This window comes from Ursus arctos, chromosome X (assembly GCF_023065955.2).
Source record: "Ursus arctos isolate Adak ecotype North America chromosome X, UrsArc2.0, whole genome shotgun sequence".
Taxonomy (NCBI): domain Eukaryota; kingdom Metazoa; phylum Chordata; class Mammalia; order Carnivora; family Ursidae; genus Ursus; species Ursus arctos.
The window spans coordinates 71295788-71317905 of record NC_079873.1 but is presented as its reverse complement, the minus strand read 5'-3'; the positions used below and the strand labels follow the sequence as shown (position 1 = coordinate 71317905).

General features: G+C 38.4%; 1 protein-coding gene across 1 annotated transcript in view; it reads right to left on the bottom strand.

Annotated features, from left to right (window-relative positions):
• Positions 1-8543: 8543 nt before the first annotated feature.
• PCDH11X (protocadherin 11 X-linked) overlaps positions 8544-22118 on the bottom strand; it is a 386026-nt gene continuing 372451 nt past the window's right edge. The window contains exon 6 of the mRNA XM_057304193.1: positions 8544-8747. Within this exon, the coding sequence (XP_057160176.1) occupies positions 8544-8747 (204 nt within the window). The remainder of the gene's footprint in view (positions 8748-22118) is intronic.

Here is a 22118-nt window from a genome sequence, read left to right as displayed (position 1 = left end):
GAAATGCATCAGATTTCTGTACGTTGATTTTGTATTCTGCAACTTTACTGAATTCATTTATGAGTTCTAGCAGTTTTTTGGTGGAATCTATCAGGTTTTCTATGTATAGTAGCATATCATCTGCAGATAGTCAATGTTTTATTCTTCCCTTACCTTTGGATACCTTTTATTTCTTTTTGTTGTCTGATTGCTGAGTCTAGGCCTTCCAATACTATGTTGAATAAAAGTGATAAGGGTGGGCATCCCTCTCTTGCCATGACCTTATGGGGAAAAATAAGTTTTTCCCCGTTAAAGATGTTAGCTGCAGGTTTTTCATATATGTCCTTTAATATGTTGAGGTATGTTCACTGTATCACTACTTTTTCGAGGGTTTTTATCATGAATGGATGTTGAAATTTGTCAAATGCTTTTTTTTGTATCTGTTGAAATATAGTTTTCATCCTTTCTCTTATTTATGTGATGTCTCACATTGATTGATTTGTGAATATTGAACCACCCTTGCACCCCAGGAAAAATTCCCACTTGATCATGGTGAATGCTTTTTAATGTATTTTTGGATTCAGTTTGCTAGCATTTTGTTGAGGATTTTTGCATCTATGTTCATTAGAGATATTGGCCTGTATTCTCTCTTTATATGGTGTCTTTATCTGTTTTTGGTATCAGGGTAATCTTAACCTCATAGAAAGAATTTGGTAGTTTTTCTTCTTTTTCTATTTTTTGGAATAGTTTGAGAAGAATACGTATTAACTTTTATTTATACGTTTGGTATAATTTGCCTGTGAATCCATCTGGTCCTGGACTTTTGTTTGTTGGGAGTTTTTTATTACTGATTCAATTTCTTTGATGGTAATTGGTCTGTTCAAGTTTTCTCTTTCTTCCTGTTTCATTTTCAGTAGTTTATATGTTTCTAGAAATTTATCTGTTTCTTCTAGGTTGTCCAGTTTGTTGGCATTTAGTTTTTATTAATATTCTTTTTTCATTGTTTGTATATGTGTGGTGTTGGTTGTTATTTCTCCTAATTTGTGATTTTATTTATTTCAATCTTTTCTCTTTTTTGCTTGATAATTCTATCTATAGGTTTTCTTTTTTTTTTTTGTCCAAAGAATCAGCTCCTGGTTTGATTGATCTGTTCTATTTTTTTTTTAGATTCCAAATATTTTTTTTTGCTCTAATCTTTATTATTTCCTTCCTTCTTCTGGTTTTAGGTTTTGTTTGTTGTTCTTTTTATAGCTCCTTTACTTGTAATCTTAGGTTGTTTATTTGAGACTTTTCTTGCTTATAGAAGTAAACCTCTATTGCAATAAACTCACCTCTTAGAACTGCTTTTACTGTATCCCAAATTTTTGGACAATTGTGTTTTCATTTTTATTTGTTTCCATATAATTTTTTATTACTCCTTTTTATTTCCTGGTTGACCTAAGCTATTGTTTCTTAGCTTGTTATTTAACCTCCATGTGTTTGTGGTCTTTCCAGTTTTTTTTCTTGTGGTGGACTTCTAGTTCCGTAACATTGTGGTCAGAAAAGTTGCATGGTGTAACTTTGATCTTCTTGAATTTATTGAGGATTATTTTGTGGCCTATTATGTGAACTATTTTGCAGAATGTTCCATGCGCACTTGAAAAGAATGTGTATTCTGCTGTTTTAGGATGCAATGTTCTGAGTATATTGATTAGATACATCTTGTCCAATATGTCATTCAAAGTCATTATTTTCTTTTTGTAAATTTTTATTTAAATTCTAGTTAGTTAACATATAGTGTAATATTATTTTCAGGAGTAAATTTTAATGACTCATCAGTTACATCTAATACCCAGTACTCAACACATATGCCCTCCTTAATACCCATCACACATTTAGCCCATCTCCAGCCCACCTCCCCTCCATCAACCCTCAGTTTGTTCTCTATATTTAAGGGTCTGATATGGTTTGCTTTCCTCTTTTTTTCCCCCTTCTCCTAAGTTCATCTGTTCTGTTTCTCAAATTCCACATATGCCTGAAATCATATGATTTGTCTTTCTCTGACTTATTTCACTTAGCATAATACACTCTAGCTTCATCTACATCATTGCTGGTGGCAAGATTTCATTCTTTTTGATGGCTGAGTAATATTCCATTGTATACATATACCACATATTCTTTATCAATTCATCAGTCAATGGGCATTTGGGCTCTACCCATAATTTGGCTATTGTTGATAATGCTGCTATGAACATTGGGGTACATGTGGTAGCACAATTCCTGGGTCATAAGGTAGTTCTATTTTTAACTTTTTGAGGAAACCCCATATTGTTTTGCAGAGTGGAAAGCCATTCTTTTCTAATCATCTGTTTGGATGATCTGTTCATTGATGTAAGTGGGGTGTCATAGTCCCCTACTGTTATTGTATGACTATCACTTACCTCCTTTATGATTATATATTAGGTGCTTCAAGTATTTAGGTGCTTCCATTTAGGGTGCATTAATATTTATAATTTTTATCTTCTTGTTGAATTGTCCCTTAATGATTATGTAGTGTCTTTCTTTGTCTCTTCTTACAGTCATTGTTTTAAAGTTAATTTTGTCCGATGAAACTATTGCTACTACAGGATTCTGTTGGCATCCATTCATATGACAGATGTTTCTCCATTCTCTCACTTTCAATAATCATGCATCTTAAAGTCTAAAATGAATCTCTTGTAGACAGTATATAGATTTTTTTTAATCCACTCTGTCACCCTATGTCTTTTGATTGGAGCATTTAATCTATTTACATTCAAAGTAATTATTGGTAAATATGTACTTATTGTCATTTTAGTATTTGTTTTGTGGTTGTTTCTGACATTTTGCTCTGATCCTTTCTTTTCTTTCTTTCAAGTTTTGCTGATTTGTTTAAATATTTATTTATTTATTTGAGAGAGAGAGTGAAAGAGTGTGAGATCACACACAAGTTGGGGAGGGGCAAAGGGAAAGAACCCTCAATGAGACTCCCTGCTGAGTGTGGAGCCCAACATAGGGCTTAATCTCACAACACATGAGATCATGACCTTAGCTGAAACCAAGAGTTGGACGCTTGACCAACTGAGCCACCTAGGCTTCCCTTGCTGATTTTCTTTAGGGAGATATTCAGATTTATTTCTTTTTCTTATTTGCATATTTATTAGTGGTTTCAATATATAGTTGTCATTGGGTTGGTATATAACCTCTTCTGCATGTAGTAGTTTATATTAAATTGATGGGCTTTTAAATGTGTATCCATTCTTACTCTTATCTTCCTAACATTTTAGATATTTGGTGACTTTTTTTACATGCTTTTATCTTGTAAATTCCTTGACTGATTTTTTTTAAGAAAGGGGGAGGGGTAGAGGACGAGAGAGAGAGAGAATCTTAAGCAGGCTCCACACTCAGTGTGGAACCCAATGTGGGGTTCAATCTCCTGACCCTAAGATCATGACCTGAGCTAAAATCAAGAGTCGGACACTTAAACCACTGAACCACCCAGACGCCACAACTTGAATGATTTTTTTACATAAATATTCATTTTTACTGCTTTTGTGTTTCCTACCCTCATACAGTCACTTTTGGTCTCTGCTTTCACAGAGTCTCCTTTAATATTTCTTGTGGGGCTGGTTCAGTGGTTAAAAACCTCCTTTAGCTTTTGTTTGGGAAGCTCTTTATCTTTCCTTCAATTCTGAATGATAGCCTTGCTGAATAAAGTATTCTTGGCTGCAAATTTTTATCATTCAGTGCTTTGACTATATTGTGTCACTTTCCTCTGGCTTAGAAAGCTTCTGCTGAAAAATCCCCTGCTAGCTGTATGGGTCTTCCCTTGTATATTATTGTCTTCTTTTGTCTTTCTGCTTTAAAAATTGTCTCTTTAACACTGTATTTTTCTAATTTAATTACAATATGTTTTGCTCTTGCCTGCTTCTGTTGATTTTGATGGAGGTTCTCTGCTCCTCCTGGATATATATATATATATATATATATATATATATATATCCTTCCCCAGATTAGGGAATTTTTCAGCTATTATCTCTTCAAATACATTCTCTGCCTCCTTTTCTGTCATTTCTTCTGGGACTCCTTTAATATGATTGTTATTACATTTGATGGAGTCACTGAGTTCCCTAAGTCTATTCCCTTTTTGCATAGTTTTCTTTTCTCTTTTGTCCAGTTTGATTACTTCCCATCACTCTGTCTTCTAGGTCACTAATTTGTTCTTCTACTTCTTTTAGCCTGCTGTTCAGTCCATCAGGCATGTTTCTGATTTAGTTTATTGAGCCCTGATCTCTGCTATGTTGTTGCTTATCTCTGTGTTAAAATTCTCATTCATGTTTTCCATTCTTTCCTCATCCAGAAAGTACCCTTATGATTATTGCTTTAAATTCTCTATCAGGAATGTTATTAATATCTGTTTCACTTAGCTCTCTGGTCATGCCATCCTGTCCTTTCATTTGGGATATATTTATTTCTCTGTGTCCTTATTTTGTCTGCCTGTCTGTCTGTTTCTATATGTTAGGAAACTCAGCTATGTCTTCAGCTCTTGAAAGTAAAGATGTTATGAATAAGAGGTCCTGTATTGCCCTGCAGTGCAGTGTCCCTTGTCCACCAGAACATAGCCTTTTAGGAGAGTATCCTAAATGTGTTGCTTACACCCTACTGTTTTGTATAAGTAAGTTTTCCTTTTGGTGTATTCATCTGCACTGACTATCTGCCTGTTGTGGGCTATGCTTGCTTTCTGTGCTATTAGTGGGAACAAGTCAGGCCAGCTCTGAGGGTTTGTGTTCACTGAGGAATTTGGCAGCAGTGCGGCAGTGTTAGCAAAATCTGTACTAGGCCAGCAGGCCTATACCAGATCCCCTGATGCATTGAAGCAGCTGGGCACTGTGTACCAGGGAAGTCAGAGTAACAAGGTTGGGTACAGCAGTTGTCAATGGCTGGACAAGGCCAGGCACAATGGTGACTGTGGGCACATGGTTGGACACAGTGCAGCAGATGGGTGCTTCGCGATGTTTGAGTAAAGTGCATAGCAGCAGCAATGCACCCAGTGGCTGGGTATGGCATGCAGCAGCATATTTCTATTTTAACTGTTCAAGTTTTTTAGCCCTAAATGTTCTTAGAACTCTATTTTTTTTTGTATGACAGAAATGAGTAAAGTAAAAGAAAAACTTTAACAAACACTTTACAGGTTGATGAAATTTTAGACATATTTTGTTACTTTAAGCTCAAATTTTAGAAGAGTTTATTTATTTATTTTCTTAAGGAATCTCTACATCCAGTGTGGGTCTTGAACTCATAACCTCAAGATCAAGAGTTGCATATTCTACTGACTAAGCCAGCCAGGCAACCCCTAAGCTCAAATTTTAGACACTAAAACAACTGTAACATTTTCAGATAGATGGACTTCATATATGAAATGACTATATCCAATGAAGAAGTTTTAAAAAACACAAATGACATAACTATTGCAGTTGAAGATGATTATAACAATGATTAAACTAAGTTTGTTTCCCCCTTCGTTTAGGATATTCTCTGAAAATTAATTGATTTATGGCTGGTAAACTGAAGATTGATTTGAATCTCTTTAGAAATATTCAGTTTACCATTCCTATTCCAAAGAAACATAGATGTTATCTATGACATGTCAAATTATAATATGTCAGCAGATCACTGGAAATTTAGTAGTTACTCTTTTCTCTCCAACTTACAAATAGTGTGAGATAGCAATGCATTCTCTATTTAAGGGGGAAAAACACAGACATTCTGACTTCATATGTATAGACTATTCAGACATCTCTGAAGTTTAATATGGTAGACCTTTGATAATATTTCCATTTGTCTCAGAACTTAGTCTGAATTATAATATCAGAGCAATGTTTTACAAAGGAAAGTTAAAAAGCATTTTTTAACTCTCCACAAATTATGTCTTACCTTATGGTACTTGTAAATAAGTGGATATGAACATAGGGCCATATATAGATTACTGTATTTAGAATAGTCCCAAGGGGATTACATGGTCTCCAGACCTCTCAGTTAATACTATATCATGATATATGAAATTCCAAGCAGTACAAGTCTCATTCTGTTCTCTACCAGGGCTACACTCTTCTGTGTCTCCATAAAATCCTTTGAGAAGTCAAAGATTTACCTGTTATAGTATCCACAGAAACCCAGCACCAAACAATAGTGATGTTTATGATTTAGATTTCTGTTTATATTTTTATCAAATTAGCTAGCTTTAAAGAGCAGAGTCCATTGAAAATGATACACATAACTTGTTGGGGTTATGATTAGGGAAAGCTCTAGGAGATAGGCTTTGGCTCTCATACCAAAGGCTAACGTCAGGAGATTGCAACTGTGAAATTGAAAACTTCAAAAAGCTTTCAAATGGAATAAGACAAGATGTTTTATTAAACTTGCCTTCTGAAAGAGAAATAATTGGATTCAGTCTATTTGCTTCTTCTTTAACGTAAGGACATTTAATATTCCTGGCAAAAGACTCAAGAGTATAAGTACCATAATTTTATTATCTAATCAGCAGATTTTTATCAACCTGGGAACTGTATTTTATTATTTATTTATTTATTTTTAAAGATTTTATTTCTTTATTTGACAGAGATGGAGACAGCCAGCGAGAGAGGGAACACAAGCAGGGGGAGTGGGAGAGGAAGAAGCAGGCTCATAGCAGAGGAGCTTGATGTGGAGCTCAATCCCGTAACGCCAGGATCACGCCCTGAGCCGAAGGCAGACGCTTAACCGCTGTGCCACCCAGGCGCCCCAATGGGAACTGTATTTTAAAATAACATTAACATGCCCCTTCTTTTCACTACAGCTGTATCTTTAGGGTAAATACCTAGTAGTGCAATTGCTGGGTCATAGGGTAGCTCTATTTTTAATGTCTACAGGAACTTCCATACTGTTTTCCAAAGTGGCTTTACCAGCATGCATTCCCACCAACAGTGTAAGAGGGGGACATGCACCCCAGTGTTCATAGCAACAATGTCCATAAGAGCCAAACTGTAGAAGGAGCTGAGATGTACTTCAACAGATGAATGGATAAAAAAGATGTGGTACATATATACAATGGAATATTACTCAACCATCAGAAAGGATGAATACCCATTTGCATCGACATGGATAGAGCTGGAGAGGATTATGCTAAGTGAAATAAGTCAAGCAGAGAAAGACAATTATCATACAGTTTCACTTATAAGTGGAGCATAAAGAATAGCACAGAAGACCATAGGGGAAGGGAGGGAAAACTGAGGGGGAAGAAGTCAGAGGGAGACAAAGCATGAGAGACTCTGGACTCCAGGAAACAAACTGAGGGTTTCAGAAGAGAGGGGGATGGGTGGATGGGATAGCCAGGTAATGGGTATAAAGGAGGGCACGTGTTGTGATGAGCACTGGGTGTTATATGCAACTAATGAATCATTAAACACTACATCAAAAACTAATGATGTACTATATGTTGGCTAACTGAAAAATAAATAAATAAATAAATAAAATAAACTTAAAATAAAAAAGTAAAGGAGCATTAATAAATATCTCTAGTAAATTTTGGGGAAAATCTTATTCATAGATGTATTTCTACATTTTTGTGAACTTACAAGGAATTTTAAAGACTGCACTATTTTGGACAATTCAGTAGCAGAAAAGAAAGCAGATTCAGGATGAAATGAATTTCAAAATATGAAATGGGAACTGTGTAAAATAATTTGATTACTTAAGGACAGCATTTATTTCCTCTAACAGCTTACATTCTTGTTTGTGGTGTTATGGACTAAAACTGCTTAGTTTATTACCATCTACTCCATATCATAAAATCCATAATTATCCACTGTTTCAGAGTTATAGAGTTTCTTCTTGAACAATCAAAGTATGTTATCATCTCTGTTAGTCAGAAAAGATTACTTTGCTATGGAAAATTTTGATCTGATATTTTTTGTTTGTTTTTAATCAAAGCACACACATGTGCTATGTTAAAAATATCATTAGTATGCCATATTAAAGTAAGAGAAATTCATTTAAAGTGAAATAGTGTGCTTCTTGCACTTTTAATAAGTTTCTTTGTTATATAACATAATAAAGGCCATATATGAAAAACCCACAGTATTATCATCCTCAATATTGAAAAAATGAGTTTAATTTTAAAAAATGCCTATGGTTATTAACTCTACTAAAAATGAAAAATAAAATCTAGAAAATAATTCATATAAATTACAAAAATAATTTATATGTACTCAAATTAAATAAATAACAAAATAAAGTGGCTAGTTATGTACATATATATACATACCTATATGTATATAAAAATAAAAAATCTTATCTATGCCTAAAGAAAATGACTATTTTCAATCACATAATAACTTTCATATTAGATATGATCACAGAGTTCATATATTATAAACTGCTGTATTTATACTTTCCACTTAATTCTGTATTTTTACTTTTTAAAAATCTGTTACTACTCATATTAACATTAAATGACCAGTGTCATATAGCTACAATTATTTGACTAACAAATACAACAAGTGCATTTATCCTGCAGGACTAGACAGGTATCACTTACAGGATTCAGGATCAGAGTTGCCGTCCCCTTCAGTGCGCTTACTGGGTGCAGTATGATCAAAGTACTGCTCTTGAGGATAGCCAAGGGGCAGGGCATGGGATGTGCTGGGAATCCCCACATCATGGTCTCCCAGTCCACCATCACTGCTGCTTTCCTGAGAGCTTTCTGGTAAATGAAATGTGACACGCCGCTGGGACTGAAAGGAAGAAAGAAAATTATAAGGTTTCAGTTATGATCTGAATAACTACCTAATCCATCCGGTATTATTTCTGATATCTAGTGAAGTAACATTAACACGATCTTGAGTTGTAAAAACTGTCAGGCTTTTGTGAAGTCAGCCTTGTGTTCAAATCTGCTTCACCTGGCAGTAGAGTCACTTTTCTTATTTTCTTAAACAAGGTACATCTAGATGCACAAAAGTCAACTTGTTCTAAAGTAAGCTATTAATCTTTCTAGACATTTGAACACATTGGAAATTTTGATCAGTATTCAAACATAGATTTATTTAAATATAATTTGACAATAATCCATTTTTTTGAAAATAAGTAAGGATAAATATAACAAAATTTTATTGCTATAAGATTCTGGTGGGCTGAAACAGTAAATAATAGCACAGGTGTATTCAATCAAGTAGGTTTAGAAAATTAAAAGTGCAAATCATCTTTTTCAAGAATTTTAGAGGCAAAAATCTGTATTGGAATTAAGTTATTAATTTCTTTGAAGATTTTATTTTATTTTAGAGAGAGAGAGCATGAGTTGGAGGGACAGAGGGAGAGAGAATCTCAAGCAGACTCCATACTGAGCATGGAGCTCAACATGGGGTTCAGTTACATGACCCTGAGATCATTACCTGAGCCAAAACCAAGAGTTGGATGCTTAACTGATTGTGCCACCCAGGCGCCCCTGTATTAGAATTAACTTAAATAGATTCTACCTTCTACAAAATAAAATTAGTTACATGGTATGGATAACAGTTGATGGTAACTATAAAAACAAACTATCAGTATTTTATGGTAATTACAGTAGAATACAAAAAATACATACGTGCCAAAATATGAAGATGAAGCATTTGCTTCCAAAACAAAAGATTCATGACATCCAGTGAGGTGTTAACTCCACTCAACCAGATGTAGTGTTATTTTTGTTTGCAACATTACCTTATGTAGTAGCTGATCTCCTAAAATATCCATCTTAATGGACCTCATCTCTTAGTATTAAGACTCTTATGTAGTTCTCTACCATACTGAATACAGTTAGGCCCTGGGTAACCAACCCTTGACGTTTTTGGCTTGTTCCATTGGAATACTCACTCTGGAGAAAAGCAACTGCATTGAAAGAAGTATGACTACTGGGAGACTTCCATACTGTGAAGAAGCTCAAGTTGGCCATGTGGAAAGACTGCATAGAAAGAAAATACAATACCCAGGAAAGCCTAAGTGTTCCAACCACTCTAGATCAGGTGCCAGAGATGCAATGTGAAGAATTCATTCTGGACATTACAGTTTATGGCCTTATATGAACCATCTTAGCAATCTGAAGACATTTGAACCACCCCAGAGGCACCAGTCATTGTGGAGCAGAGATAATCTTTTCTGTAAATGATCCAAATTCCTGACCTAGAAAATGTAAAGTATAATTGGTTTTTGCTTTATGCTCCAAAGATTAGGGATAGTTTGCTACATAACAATAGATCAATCCAAATAACTACTTACAGTGTGAAAGATACAATTTAGAGGTAATTATTTAAGAAATTTATACATACCAAAATCACATGCAATTAGATACTAAGAATTTTTATGACAGAATGAGTATACTTTCACAAATTAGGCTTGGTCGTCAGTCTTTTTTCTTTTTTTTTCAAATGGAGATAATGAAAACGTCTGAAGACCATTACTATAGAATTAATGTTTGTGTACCCTCAAAATTCATATATTAAAACCTAATCCCCAACATGATTGTATTTGGAGGTGGGGCTTTTAGGAAATGAGTAGATCATGAGGGTGGGGCCCTCATATATGAGATTCGTGTCCTTATAAAAGCAGCCCCAGGGGAGTTCCAAGATGGCAGAGTAGTAGGGGAAATCTGAACTTGCTTCATCCTTCAAATACAACTAGATCAACCCTCAAGTATTTTGAACAACTTGGAAGATGATTGGAGAAGAACAGAAGCAATCTGCATGGTTGGAACGAGAGAATTTAGCAGAGACAAGGTATAGAACCCTTAACTGGGGGACAGGGAAGCCACTTGGCAGGGAAGGGGAGGAAGCCTGATTCCCCAAGTAAAGTCAGGAAGAGGGAAAAAGTTTGAAACAGTGCAGTGGGTTGTGACCGTACAATAAGCCATGCGAGGAGATTCCCTGGGTCAGGGAGAGATTGCTCCTAATCCTGGAGGGCATTTGGAAGAGCATATTCATCCTCTCCAAAGACAAAAGGACAGCCAGGGAGCCATTGAGTGGAGCCCAGTAGCAGGGTCAAAGGGGCTTGCAGGGGACAGAAAACCTCTTCACTTTTCAGTGTGAGCCACAATAGGCTTACACCTCTGTGCATGTGCCGATTGGCCACTTTCCTGGGATTGACTGAGCAGGGCACGGAGACTGGAGCAGATTGCAAAGAACCTGGCTGCTGATTTTTGCTATGAGCCACAATAGGCTTAAACCTCTATGTGTATCCCAAGTAGCCAATTTTCTAGGGCTGAGCGGAGTTGAGCACAGAGACTGGAGCAGATTGCAGATAACCTGGCCAGTGTTTTTTGGTGTCTGCCACAATAGATTCAAACCTCTTCAGCAGCTTTTCTGGAACAAATGGGAGTAGGGAACTGAGTTGAGGGTAGATGGCTGATAATCTAGCTCCAGCTTTTCACTGAGCATTACAATAAGCTCTAGTCTCTGTTTGTGCACTGAGCAATGACTTTTCAGGATGGGGTGGTGCTAGGCATGCCCCCAGTCTCCCTGCCAGGGGACCAGAGTGGGAGCATACATTACCAGGCCCTTTAAAACTTGGAATTTTGAATCCTAGCCACTGGTCAGAGATAAAATACAGGAGATCTGTGGCTCTGGACATATGGATGACCTGGGCACAGAGAGGTTATGGCAGGGAAATGATGAGGGCCTGGGTCAAAGGACATTCCCAGCTTTTTTAAGAGGGCCTCCTGAGCAGCAGATGATGGGAGTTCTGATCACCAGGGACAAGAGAGCGAGGTGACACCATATTCTACTTCTTCTACCGCCCCTCTCTTCTCCCACCTACCAGCACAGTCAGACTACAGAGAGAAACACAGCACCTCGAGTGGAACCTGTAATCTCCTACACTAAACCGCACCCCCTGACCTGAAAGGAACATCATTACAAGAGCAAGTCAGCTTTTAAGCCAGTGCAGCAAACCTCTCCCTCAGAAGATCAACACAAACCCCTGCATATACCAAGTCTACTGATCAAAGAAAGCTGCAAAACATCAGTTTCTGGCTCAACTTCACAAACAAATCAAAGCATACTTACTAAAAGGACCAAACACCCCCAATACAAGCAAGGAGGAACTCTGTAGAGTAAGGACCAATGGGAAAGGGCAGCCAAAACACAACAGCAGAATGTACACAACATATACCAGAATCACTTCCTGAAATTATCATTGTTGCTGTTGATATTATGATTGCTGTTTTTGTTATTTTTCTTTTTTATTATTTTTTTCTTTATCTTTCTTTCCTCCTTTCTTTTTGGACAAAATGACTAGAAGGAGAAATTCACAACAAAAGAAAGAAACAGGTAGTACTCTCTGCCATAGATTGAACAATATAGGTATAGGCAAGATATCAGGACTAGAATTCAAAACACCAATTCTAAAGATACTAGGTAGGTGTGAAAAAAGCATACAAGACACTAGAGAATGCCTTAATGTAGAAATAAAAGAACTAAAATCTAATCAGGTTGAAATTAAAAATGCAATTACTGAGATGCAGTAAGAAATGGAGGTTATAACAGCGAGGATAAATGAGGCAGAAGCATCACCAATATAGAAGACAAAATGATGGAAAGTAAGAAAGCTGAGAAAAGGAGAGAAAAACAACTGCTGGATCATGAGGGGGAGACTTTGAGAAATCAGTGATACCATAAAGTGCAACAATATTTGAATAATAGGAGTTCCAGAAGATGAAGAAAACAGAGAAGGTCAGAAGGTATATTTGAACAAATTATAGCTGAGAGTGTCCCTAATCTGTGGAAAGAAATAAGCATTCAAGTTCAGGAGGCACAGAGAACCCCCTTTAAAAAAACCATAAAATTAGGTCAAGACCCCGACATAATAGTGAAGGTTGCAAATTGCAAAGACAAAGAGAAAATCCTGAAAGCAGCTAAGGAAAAGAGGCCCTTAACCTACAAGGGTAGAAACATAAGGCTGACAACAGACCTGTCCACAGAGACCCAGAAGGCCAGAAAGGACTGAAATGACACATTCAAGGTACTAAATGAGAAAAAAAAATATGCAGGCCAGAATACTTTATCCAGCAAGACTGTCTTTCAAAATGGAAGGAGAGATGAAGAGTTTGCAGGGCAAAGAGAAACTAAAAGAATTTGTGATCACTAAACCATCCTTGCAAAAAATATTAAAGTGGATCCTTTGAGCAAAGAGAGACAAAAAGTAATGAAGACCACAAAGGAATAGAGGCAATCTACAGAAACAGACATTACAGGTAATGCAATGGCACAAAATTCATATCTTTCAGTAGTTACTCTGAATGTAAATGGGCTAAAAGCTCTAATCAAAAGACACAGGTATCAGACTGGATAAAACAACAAGACCCACCAATATGCTGTCTACCAGAGATTCATTTTAGATCCAAAGACAACTCCAGATTGAAAGTGAGGGGATGGAGAACGATTTATCATGCAAAGGGACATCAAAAGAAAGCTGAGGTAGCAATCCTTGTATCAGATAACTTAGATTTTAAGCCAAAGACTAATAAAAGATGAAGAGGGGCACTATATCATAATTAAAGGGTCAATCCAGCAAGAGGAACTAACAGTTGTAAATGTTTATGCCCCCAACATGGGAGCAGCCAGTTAAGTAAACCAGTTAATAACAAAAATTAAAGAAATGCATTGATAATGATATAATAGGGGACTTTAACACCCCACTCAGAGCATTGAACAGATCATATAAGCAGAAGATCAATAAGAAATCAAGTACTTTCCATGACACACTGGACCAGATGGACTTCACAGATAATATTCAGAACATTTCATCTTAAGCAACAGAATACACTTTCTTCTCAAGTGAACATGAAACATTCTCCAGAATAGATCACATACTGGATCACAAATCAGGTCTCAACCAGTATCAAAAGATTGGGATTACACTCTACATATTTTCAGACCACAATGCTTTAAAACTTGAACTCAATAACAAAAGAAAATTTGGGGGGAACAAAAATTCATGGAAGTTAAAGAACATCCCACTAAAGAATGAGTAGATCAACCAGGAAACTAAAACATTAAAAAAAAAGTCACAGAAGCAAATGAAAATGAAAACAGAACAGTTCAGAACCTTTGGGATGAGGGGAGTTAAGATGGCGGAGGAGTAGGGGACCCCTTTTTCAGCCGGTCCCCTGAGTCAAGCTGGATAGGTACCAGACCAGCCTAAATAACCACGGAATCAGCCTGAGACTCAGGATGATGCGTCTGGATCTCTACAAATGAACATCTCCAGCGCTGAGTATTGAGGTACGAAGAGGGGAGCTGTAAACCGGGCACGGATATCGGAAGATAAACAGAAGGGGGAGGGAGCCGCCGTGTTTGGGCGCCGGGAAGCGGCAGCCACCTCCACGGGGGAGCGGGCGGACTCACAGAGGGCACCCGCGAGAGAGCGGACTGAGACCGGTGAGGCGTGAACGCGCGCGCCACCAGGCATCTCCCGGAACACCGGAATCCCGGTGTGCTCACGGGATCCAGACTGAGACCGGGAACTCCCAGAGAGCGCACGTGGGGCGGCTGGCGGCTGGCGGGCCACCTGCACGGGGGAGCGGGCGGACTCGCGGTCGGCACCCGTGAAACAGCAGACTGAGACCCTGAACCGGGTGCGCGCGCCACCAGGCTTCTCACGGAACACCGGAATCGAGGTGTGCTCACCGGGCATAGACTGAGACCGGGAGACCCGGGAGCCTGCGGGGCGGCTGGTGGCTGGCGGCATTAGAAACACAAAGGACAGAGACGCGCCGGCCCTGGAAGTGAGGGCAGGGACGCTGGGTGTGGGGCGCACATCCCGGGACACTGCAGGGTTGAGCAGCACCAACAGTAATAGAGTTAAAGTGGCCAGAACATCAGTGGAGAACGGGCCGCAATCCCTCTGTTCTGCGACAATGCAACCTCTGCTGCTCTGACCCTCAGAAGAGGCAAGCCGGCCGCCAGGGAAAGCCGCCAGAGAACAAAAGCCTGGAAATACTGGCTCAGAGAGTGCCCATCCCCATCCTCCCTCGCAGGGGACACGGAGACTCTAACCAAACAGGGTTGCCTGAGTATCGGCGCGGCAGGCCCCTCCCCCAGAACACAGAAGGCAGGCTGAAAAATCAAGAAGCCCACAACCCAGGCGCCTGGGTGGCGCAGTCATTGAGCGCCTGTCTCCGGCTTAGGGCGTGATCCCAGCGATCCGGAAAGGAGTCCCTCATCGGGCTCCTCCGCTGGGAGCCTGCTTCTTCCTCTCTCACTCCCCTGCTTCTGTTTCGTTCTTGCTGACTGTATGTCTCCCTCTCTCAGATAAGTAAATAAATAAAATCTTTAGAGAAGAAGCCCACATCTCTAAGATCCCTATAAAACAAGGGGCACGGCCTGGGACCCAGTCAATAATTTTGGGCTCTGGAAACCCTGCAAACTCTCTTCATCAGAATGACAAGAAGGAGAAGCCCCCCCCCAGCAAAGAAAAGACAGTGAGTCAGTGGCCTCTGCCACAGAAGTAACGGATATGGATGTAACCAAATTATCAGAAATGGAATTCAGAGTAACAATGGTCAAGATAATGAGTAGACTTGAAAAAAGTATTCAGTAAAATATTACTGAGAATATAGAATCCCAAAGGGCGGAAATGAGAGTGAATTTGACAGAAATTAAAAATTCTATGAGCCAAATGCAGGCAAAACTAGAGGCTCTGACGGCCAGGGTCACGGAAGCGGAGGAAAGGGTTAGTGAATTGGAGGATGGGTTAATAGAGGAAAAAATAAAAATAGAAGATGGTCTTAAAAAAATCCACGCCCACGAATGTTGGCTACGGGAGATTACTGACTCAATGAAACGATCCAATGTTAGAATCATCGGCATCCCTGAGGGGGTGGAGAAAAACAGAGGTCTAGAAGAGATATTTGAACAAATTGTAGCTGAAAACTTCCCTAATCTAGCAAGGGAAACAAAAATTCATGTCCAAGAGGCAGAGAGGACCCCTCCCAAGCTCAACCATGACAGACCTACACCACGTCACGTCATAGTGCAATTCGCAAATATGAGATCCAAGGATACAGTATTGAAAGCGGCCAGGGCAAAGAAATTTCTCACGTACCAAGGCAAAGGCATCAGAATTACGTCAGACCTGTCTACACAGACCTGGAATGAGAGAAAGGGTTGGGGGAGCATTTTTAAAGCTCTTTCAGAGAAAAACATGCAGCCAAGGATCCTTTATCCAGCAAAGCTGTCATTCAGAATTGATGGAGAAATAAAGACATTTCAGAATCGACAGTCACTAGCCAATTTCGTAACCACGAAACCAGCCCTACAGGAGGTATTACGGGGGGTTCTATAAAAGTAAAAAGGCCCCAAGAGTGATACAGAACAGAAAGTCACAGCCAATACAAACAAAGACTTTACTGACAACATGGCAGAATTAAAAGCATATCTCTCAGTACTCAGCCTTAACATTAATGGTTTAAATTCTTGCTTTAACGCCACAGGGTTGCAGATTGGATAAAAAGAAATGACCCATCCATTTGCTGTCTACAAGAGACTCATTTCGAACCCAAAGATGCATTCAGACTGAGAGTAAGGGGATGGAGTACCATCTTTCACGCAAATGGACCTCAAAAGAAAGCTGGGGTAGCAATTCTCATATCAGATAAATTGGATTTTAAACTACAGACTATAGTTAGAGATGCAGAAGGGCACTATATTATTCTTAAAGGAAGTATTCAACAAGTGGATATGACAATTATAAATATATATGCCCCCAACAGGGGAGCAGCAAGATACACAAGCCAACTCTTAACCAGAATAAAGAGACATATAGATAAAAATACATTAATAGTAGTGGACCTCAACACTCCACTCTCAGAAATAGACAGAACACCCTGGCAAAAACTAAGCAAAGAATCAAAGGCTTTGAATGCCATACTCGACGAGTTGGACCTCTTAGATATATATAGAACACTACACCCCAGAACCAAAGAATACTCATTCTATTCTAATGCCCATGGAACATTCTCAAGAATAGACCATGTTCTGGGACACAAAACAGGTCTCAGCCGATACCAAAAGATTGAAATTATCCCCTGCATATTCTCAGACCACAACGCTCTGAAATTGGAACTCAACCACAAGGAAAAATTTGGAAGAAACTCAAACACTTGGAGACTAAGAACCATCCTGCTCAGGAATGACTCGATAAACCAGGAAATGAAAAATCAAATTAAACAATTTATGGAGACCAATGAGAATGAAAATACAACGGTCCAAAACCTATGGGATACTGCAAAGGCAGTCCTAAGGGGGAAATACATAGCCATCCAAGCCTCACTCAAAAGAATAGAAAAATCTAAAATGCAGTTTTTATATTCTCACCTCAAGAAGCTCGAACAGCAACAGAGGGACAGGCCTAATCCACACACAAGGAAGCAGTTGACCAAAATTAAAGCTGAAATCAATCAAGCAGAAACCAGAAGTACAGTAGAGCAGATCAACAGGACTAGAAGCTGGTTCTTGGAGAGAATCAATAAAATTGACAGACCACTGGCAAGACTTATCCAAAAGAAAAGAGAAAGGACCCAGATTATTAAAATTATGAATGAAAAAGGAGAGGTCACGACGAACACCATTGAAATTGGAAGGATTATTAGAAATTTTTATCAACAGCTATATGCCAATAAACTAAGCAATCTGGAAGAGATGGAATCCTTCCTGGAAACCTATAAACTACCAAGACTGAAACAGGAAGAAATTGATTTCTTAAACAGGCCAATTAATTATGAAGAAATTGAGTCAGTGATAAACAACCTTCCAAATAACAAAACTCCAGGCCCGGACGGTTTTCCTGGGGAATTCTACCAAACATTCAAAGAAGAAATAATACCTATTCTCCTAAAGCTATTTCAAAAAATAGAAACAGAAGGAAAGCTACCAAACTCCTTCTATGAGGCCAATATTACCTTGATCCCCAAACCAGGCAAAGACCCCCTCAAAAAGGAGAATTACAGACCGATTTCCCTAATGAATATGGACACCAAAATCCTCAACAAGATACTTGCTAATAGAATCCAACAGTTCATTAAAAGGATTATCCACCACGATCAAGTGGGATTCATACCTGGGATGCAAGCGTGGTTCAATATTCGCAAATCAATCAGCGTGATACATCATATCAACAAGAAAAGACTCAAGAACCATATGATCCTCTCAATTGATGCCGAAAAAGCATTTGACAAAATACAGCATCCTTTCCTGATTAAAACCCTTCAGAGTGTAGGAATAGAAGGTACATTTCTCAATCTCATAAAAGCCATCTATGAAAAGCCTACTGCAAATATTATTCTCAATGGGGAAAAGCTGGAAGCCTTTCCCTTAAGATCAGGAACACGACAAGGATGCCCACTCTCGCCACTATTATTCAACATAGTACTAGAAGTCCTTGCAACAGCAATCAGACAACAAAAAGGGATCAAAGGTATTCAAATTGGCAAAGAAGAAGTCAAAATGTCTCTCTTCGCAGACGACATGATACTCTATATGGAAAACCCAAAAGAAGCCACTCCCAAACTATTAGAAGTTATAGAGCAATTCAGTAACGTGGCGGGATACAAAATCAATGCTCAGAAATCAGTTGCATTTCTGTACACGAATAACGAGAACGAAGAAAGAGAAATTAGGGAATCCATCCCATTTACAATAGCACCAAAAACCATACGTTACCTTGGAATTAACTTAACCAGAGACGTAAAGGACCTTTATTCTACAAACTATAAATCACTCTTAAAAGACATTGAGGAAGACATAAAAAGATGGAAAGATATTCCATGCTCATGGATCGGAAGAATTAACATAGTTAAAATGTCCATGCTACCCAGAGCAATCTACACTTTCAATGCTATCCCGATCAAAATACCGAGAACGTTTTTCAAAGAACTGGAACAAATAGTCCTTAAATTTGTATGGAACCAGAAAAGACCCCGAATCTCCAGGGAACTGTTGAAAAGGAAAAACAAAGCTGGGGGCATCACAATGCCGGATTTCGAGCTGTACTACAAAGCTGTGATCACAAAGACAGCATGGTACTGGCACAAAAACAGACACATAGACCAATGGAACAGAATAGAGAGCCCAGAAATGGACCCTCGGCTCTTTGGGCAACTAATATTTGATAAAGCAGGAAAAAACATCCGGTGGGAAAAAGACAGTCTCTTCAATAAATGGTGCTGGGAAAATTGGACAGCTACATGCAAAAGAATGAAACTTGACCACTATCTCACACCATACACAAAAATAAACTCCAAAATGGATGAAAGACCTCGATATGAGACAGGAATCCATCAAAATTCTAGAGGAGAACATAGGCAGCAACCTCTACGACATCGGCCAAAGCAACCTTTTTCATGACACATCCCCAAAGGCAAGAGAAACAAAAGATAAAATGAATTTATGGGACTTCATCAAGATTAAAAGTTTCTGCACATCCAAGGAAACAGTCAGAAAAACTAAGAGGCAGCCCACGGAATGGGAGAATATATTTGCAAATGACACTACAGATAAAGGACTGGTATCCAAGATCTACAAAGAACTTCTCAAACTCAATACACAAGAAACAAATAAACAAATCAAAAAATGGGCAGAAGATATGAACAGACACTTTTCCAATGAAGACATACAAATGGCTAACAGAGACATGAAAAAATGTTCAAAATCATTAGCCATCAAGGAAATTCAAATCAAAACCACACTGAGATACCACCTTACGCCAGTTAGAATGGCAAAAATAGACAAGGCAAGAAACAACAATTGTTGGAGAGGATGTGGAGAAAGGGGATCCCTCCTACATTGTTGGTGGGAATGCAAGTTGGTACAGCCACTCTGGAGAACCGTGTGGAGGTCCCTTAAAAAGTTATAAATTGAGCTACCCTATGATCCAGCCATTGCACTACTGGGTGTTTACCCCAAAGATACAGACGTAGTGAAGAGAAGGGCCATATGCACCCCAATGTTCATAGCAGCAATGTCCACAATAGCTAAATCGTGGAAGGAGCCGAGATGCCCTGCAACAGATGACTGGATTAAGAAGTTGTGGTCCATATATACAATGGAATATTACTCAGCAATCAGAAAGAATGAGTTCTCAACATTTGCCACAACATGGACGGCACTGGAGGAGATAATGCTTAGTGAAATAAGTCAAGCAGAGAAAGACAACTCTCATATGATTTCTCTCATCTATGGAACATAAGAACTAGAATGATCAGTAGGGGAAGAAAGGGATAAAGAAAGGGGGGGTAATCAGAAGGGGGAATGAAACATGAGAGACTATGGACTATGAGAAACAAACTGAGGGCTACAGAGGGGAGGGGGGTGGGGGAATGGGATAGACCGGTGATGGGTAGTAAGGAGGGCACATATTGCATGGTGCACTGGGTGTTATACACAACTAATGAATCATCGAGCCTTACATCGAAAACTGGGGATGTACTGTATGGTGACTAACATAATATAATAAAAAATCATTATTAAAAAAAAAAAAAAAGAACTTTTGGGATGAAGCAAAGGGGGTCCTAAGAGGGAAGTATATAGCCATTATCATGAAACAAGAAAAGTCTCAAATATATAAGCTAACCTTACACCTAAAGGAGCTAGGGAAAGTATAGCAAATAAAGCCTAAATCCAGCAGCAGAAGAGAAATAATAAAGACTAAAACAGAAAACAATGAAATAGAAACCAAAAGAACAGTAGAACAGATCAATGAAACAAGAAGCTGGGTCTTTGAACGAATTAATAAGATCAATAAACTCTTAGTCAGACTTATCAAAAAGAGAAAGGACCCAAATAAAATCATGAATGAAAGAGGAGAAATCACAACCAACACTGAAGAAATGGAGACACTTAAAAGAACATTATTATGAACAATTATATGCCACGAAGTTTGGCAATCTGAAAGAAATGGATGCATTCCTAGGAACATATAAAATACCAAACTGAAACGGGAAGAAATAGAAAACCTGACCAGACCTATAACCAGCAAGGAAATTGAAGCAGTAATAAAAAAACCTCCCAACAAACAAGAATCCAGGCTTTCATGGCCTCACAGCAGAATTCTACCAAACATCTAAGGAAGAATTAGTACCTATACTTCTGAAACTATTTCAAAAAATAGAAATGGAAGGAAAACTTCTAAGCCCATTTTATGAGGCCAGGATTACCTTGATCCCAACACCAGACAAAGACCCCCACAAAAAGGAGAATTACAGACCAATATCCTTGATGAACATGGATTCAAAATTCTCACCAAGATACTAGCCAAAAAGATCCAACAGTATATTAAGAGGATTATTCACCACAACCAAGTGGGATTTATTCCTGGGCTGCAAGGGTGGTTCAACATTTGTGAATCAATCAATGTAATACACTATATTAAATTTAAAAAAAGAACCATATGATCCTTTCATTTGGTGCAGAAGAAGCATTTGACAAAATGCAGCATCCTTTCCTGATTAAAACTCTTCACAGTGTAGGGATAGAGGAAACATACTTCAATATCATAAATGCCATATACAAAAGGCCCATAGCAAATATCAGTCTTGATGGGGAAAAACTGAGAGCTTTTCCCCTAAAGTCAAGAACATGACAAGGATGTTCAATCTCACCACTGTTGTTCAACATATTACTAGAAGTCCAAGACTCAACCATCAGATAACAAAAAGAAATAAAAAGCATTCATTCAGACTGGCAAAGAAGAACTCAAACTCTCACTCTTCACAGATGACATGATACTTTATGTGGAAAACCCAAAAGACTCCACTCCAAAATTTCTAGATCTCATATAGGAATTCAGCAATGTAACAGGATATAAAATCAGTGCACAGAAATCAGTTGCATTTCTATACACTAAACAATGAGACAGAAGAAAGAGAAATTAAAGAATCAATCCCCTTTACAATTGGACAAATAACCATAGGATACCTAGGAATAAACCTAACCAAAGAGGTAAAGTATCTGTACTCTGAAAACTATCAAATACTTATGAGAGACATTTAGGATGACACAATAAAATGGAAAAGCATTTCATGGATTGGAAGAACAAATACTGTTACAGTGTCTATGCTACCCAGAACAATCCACACGTTCAGT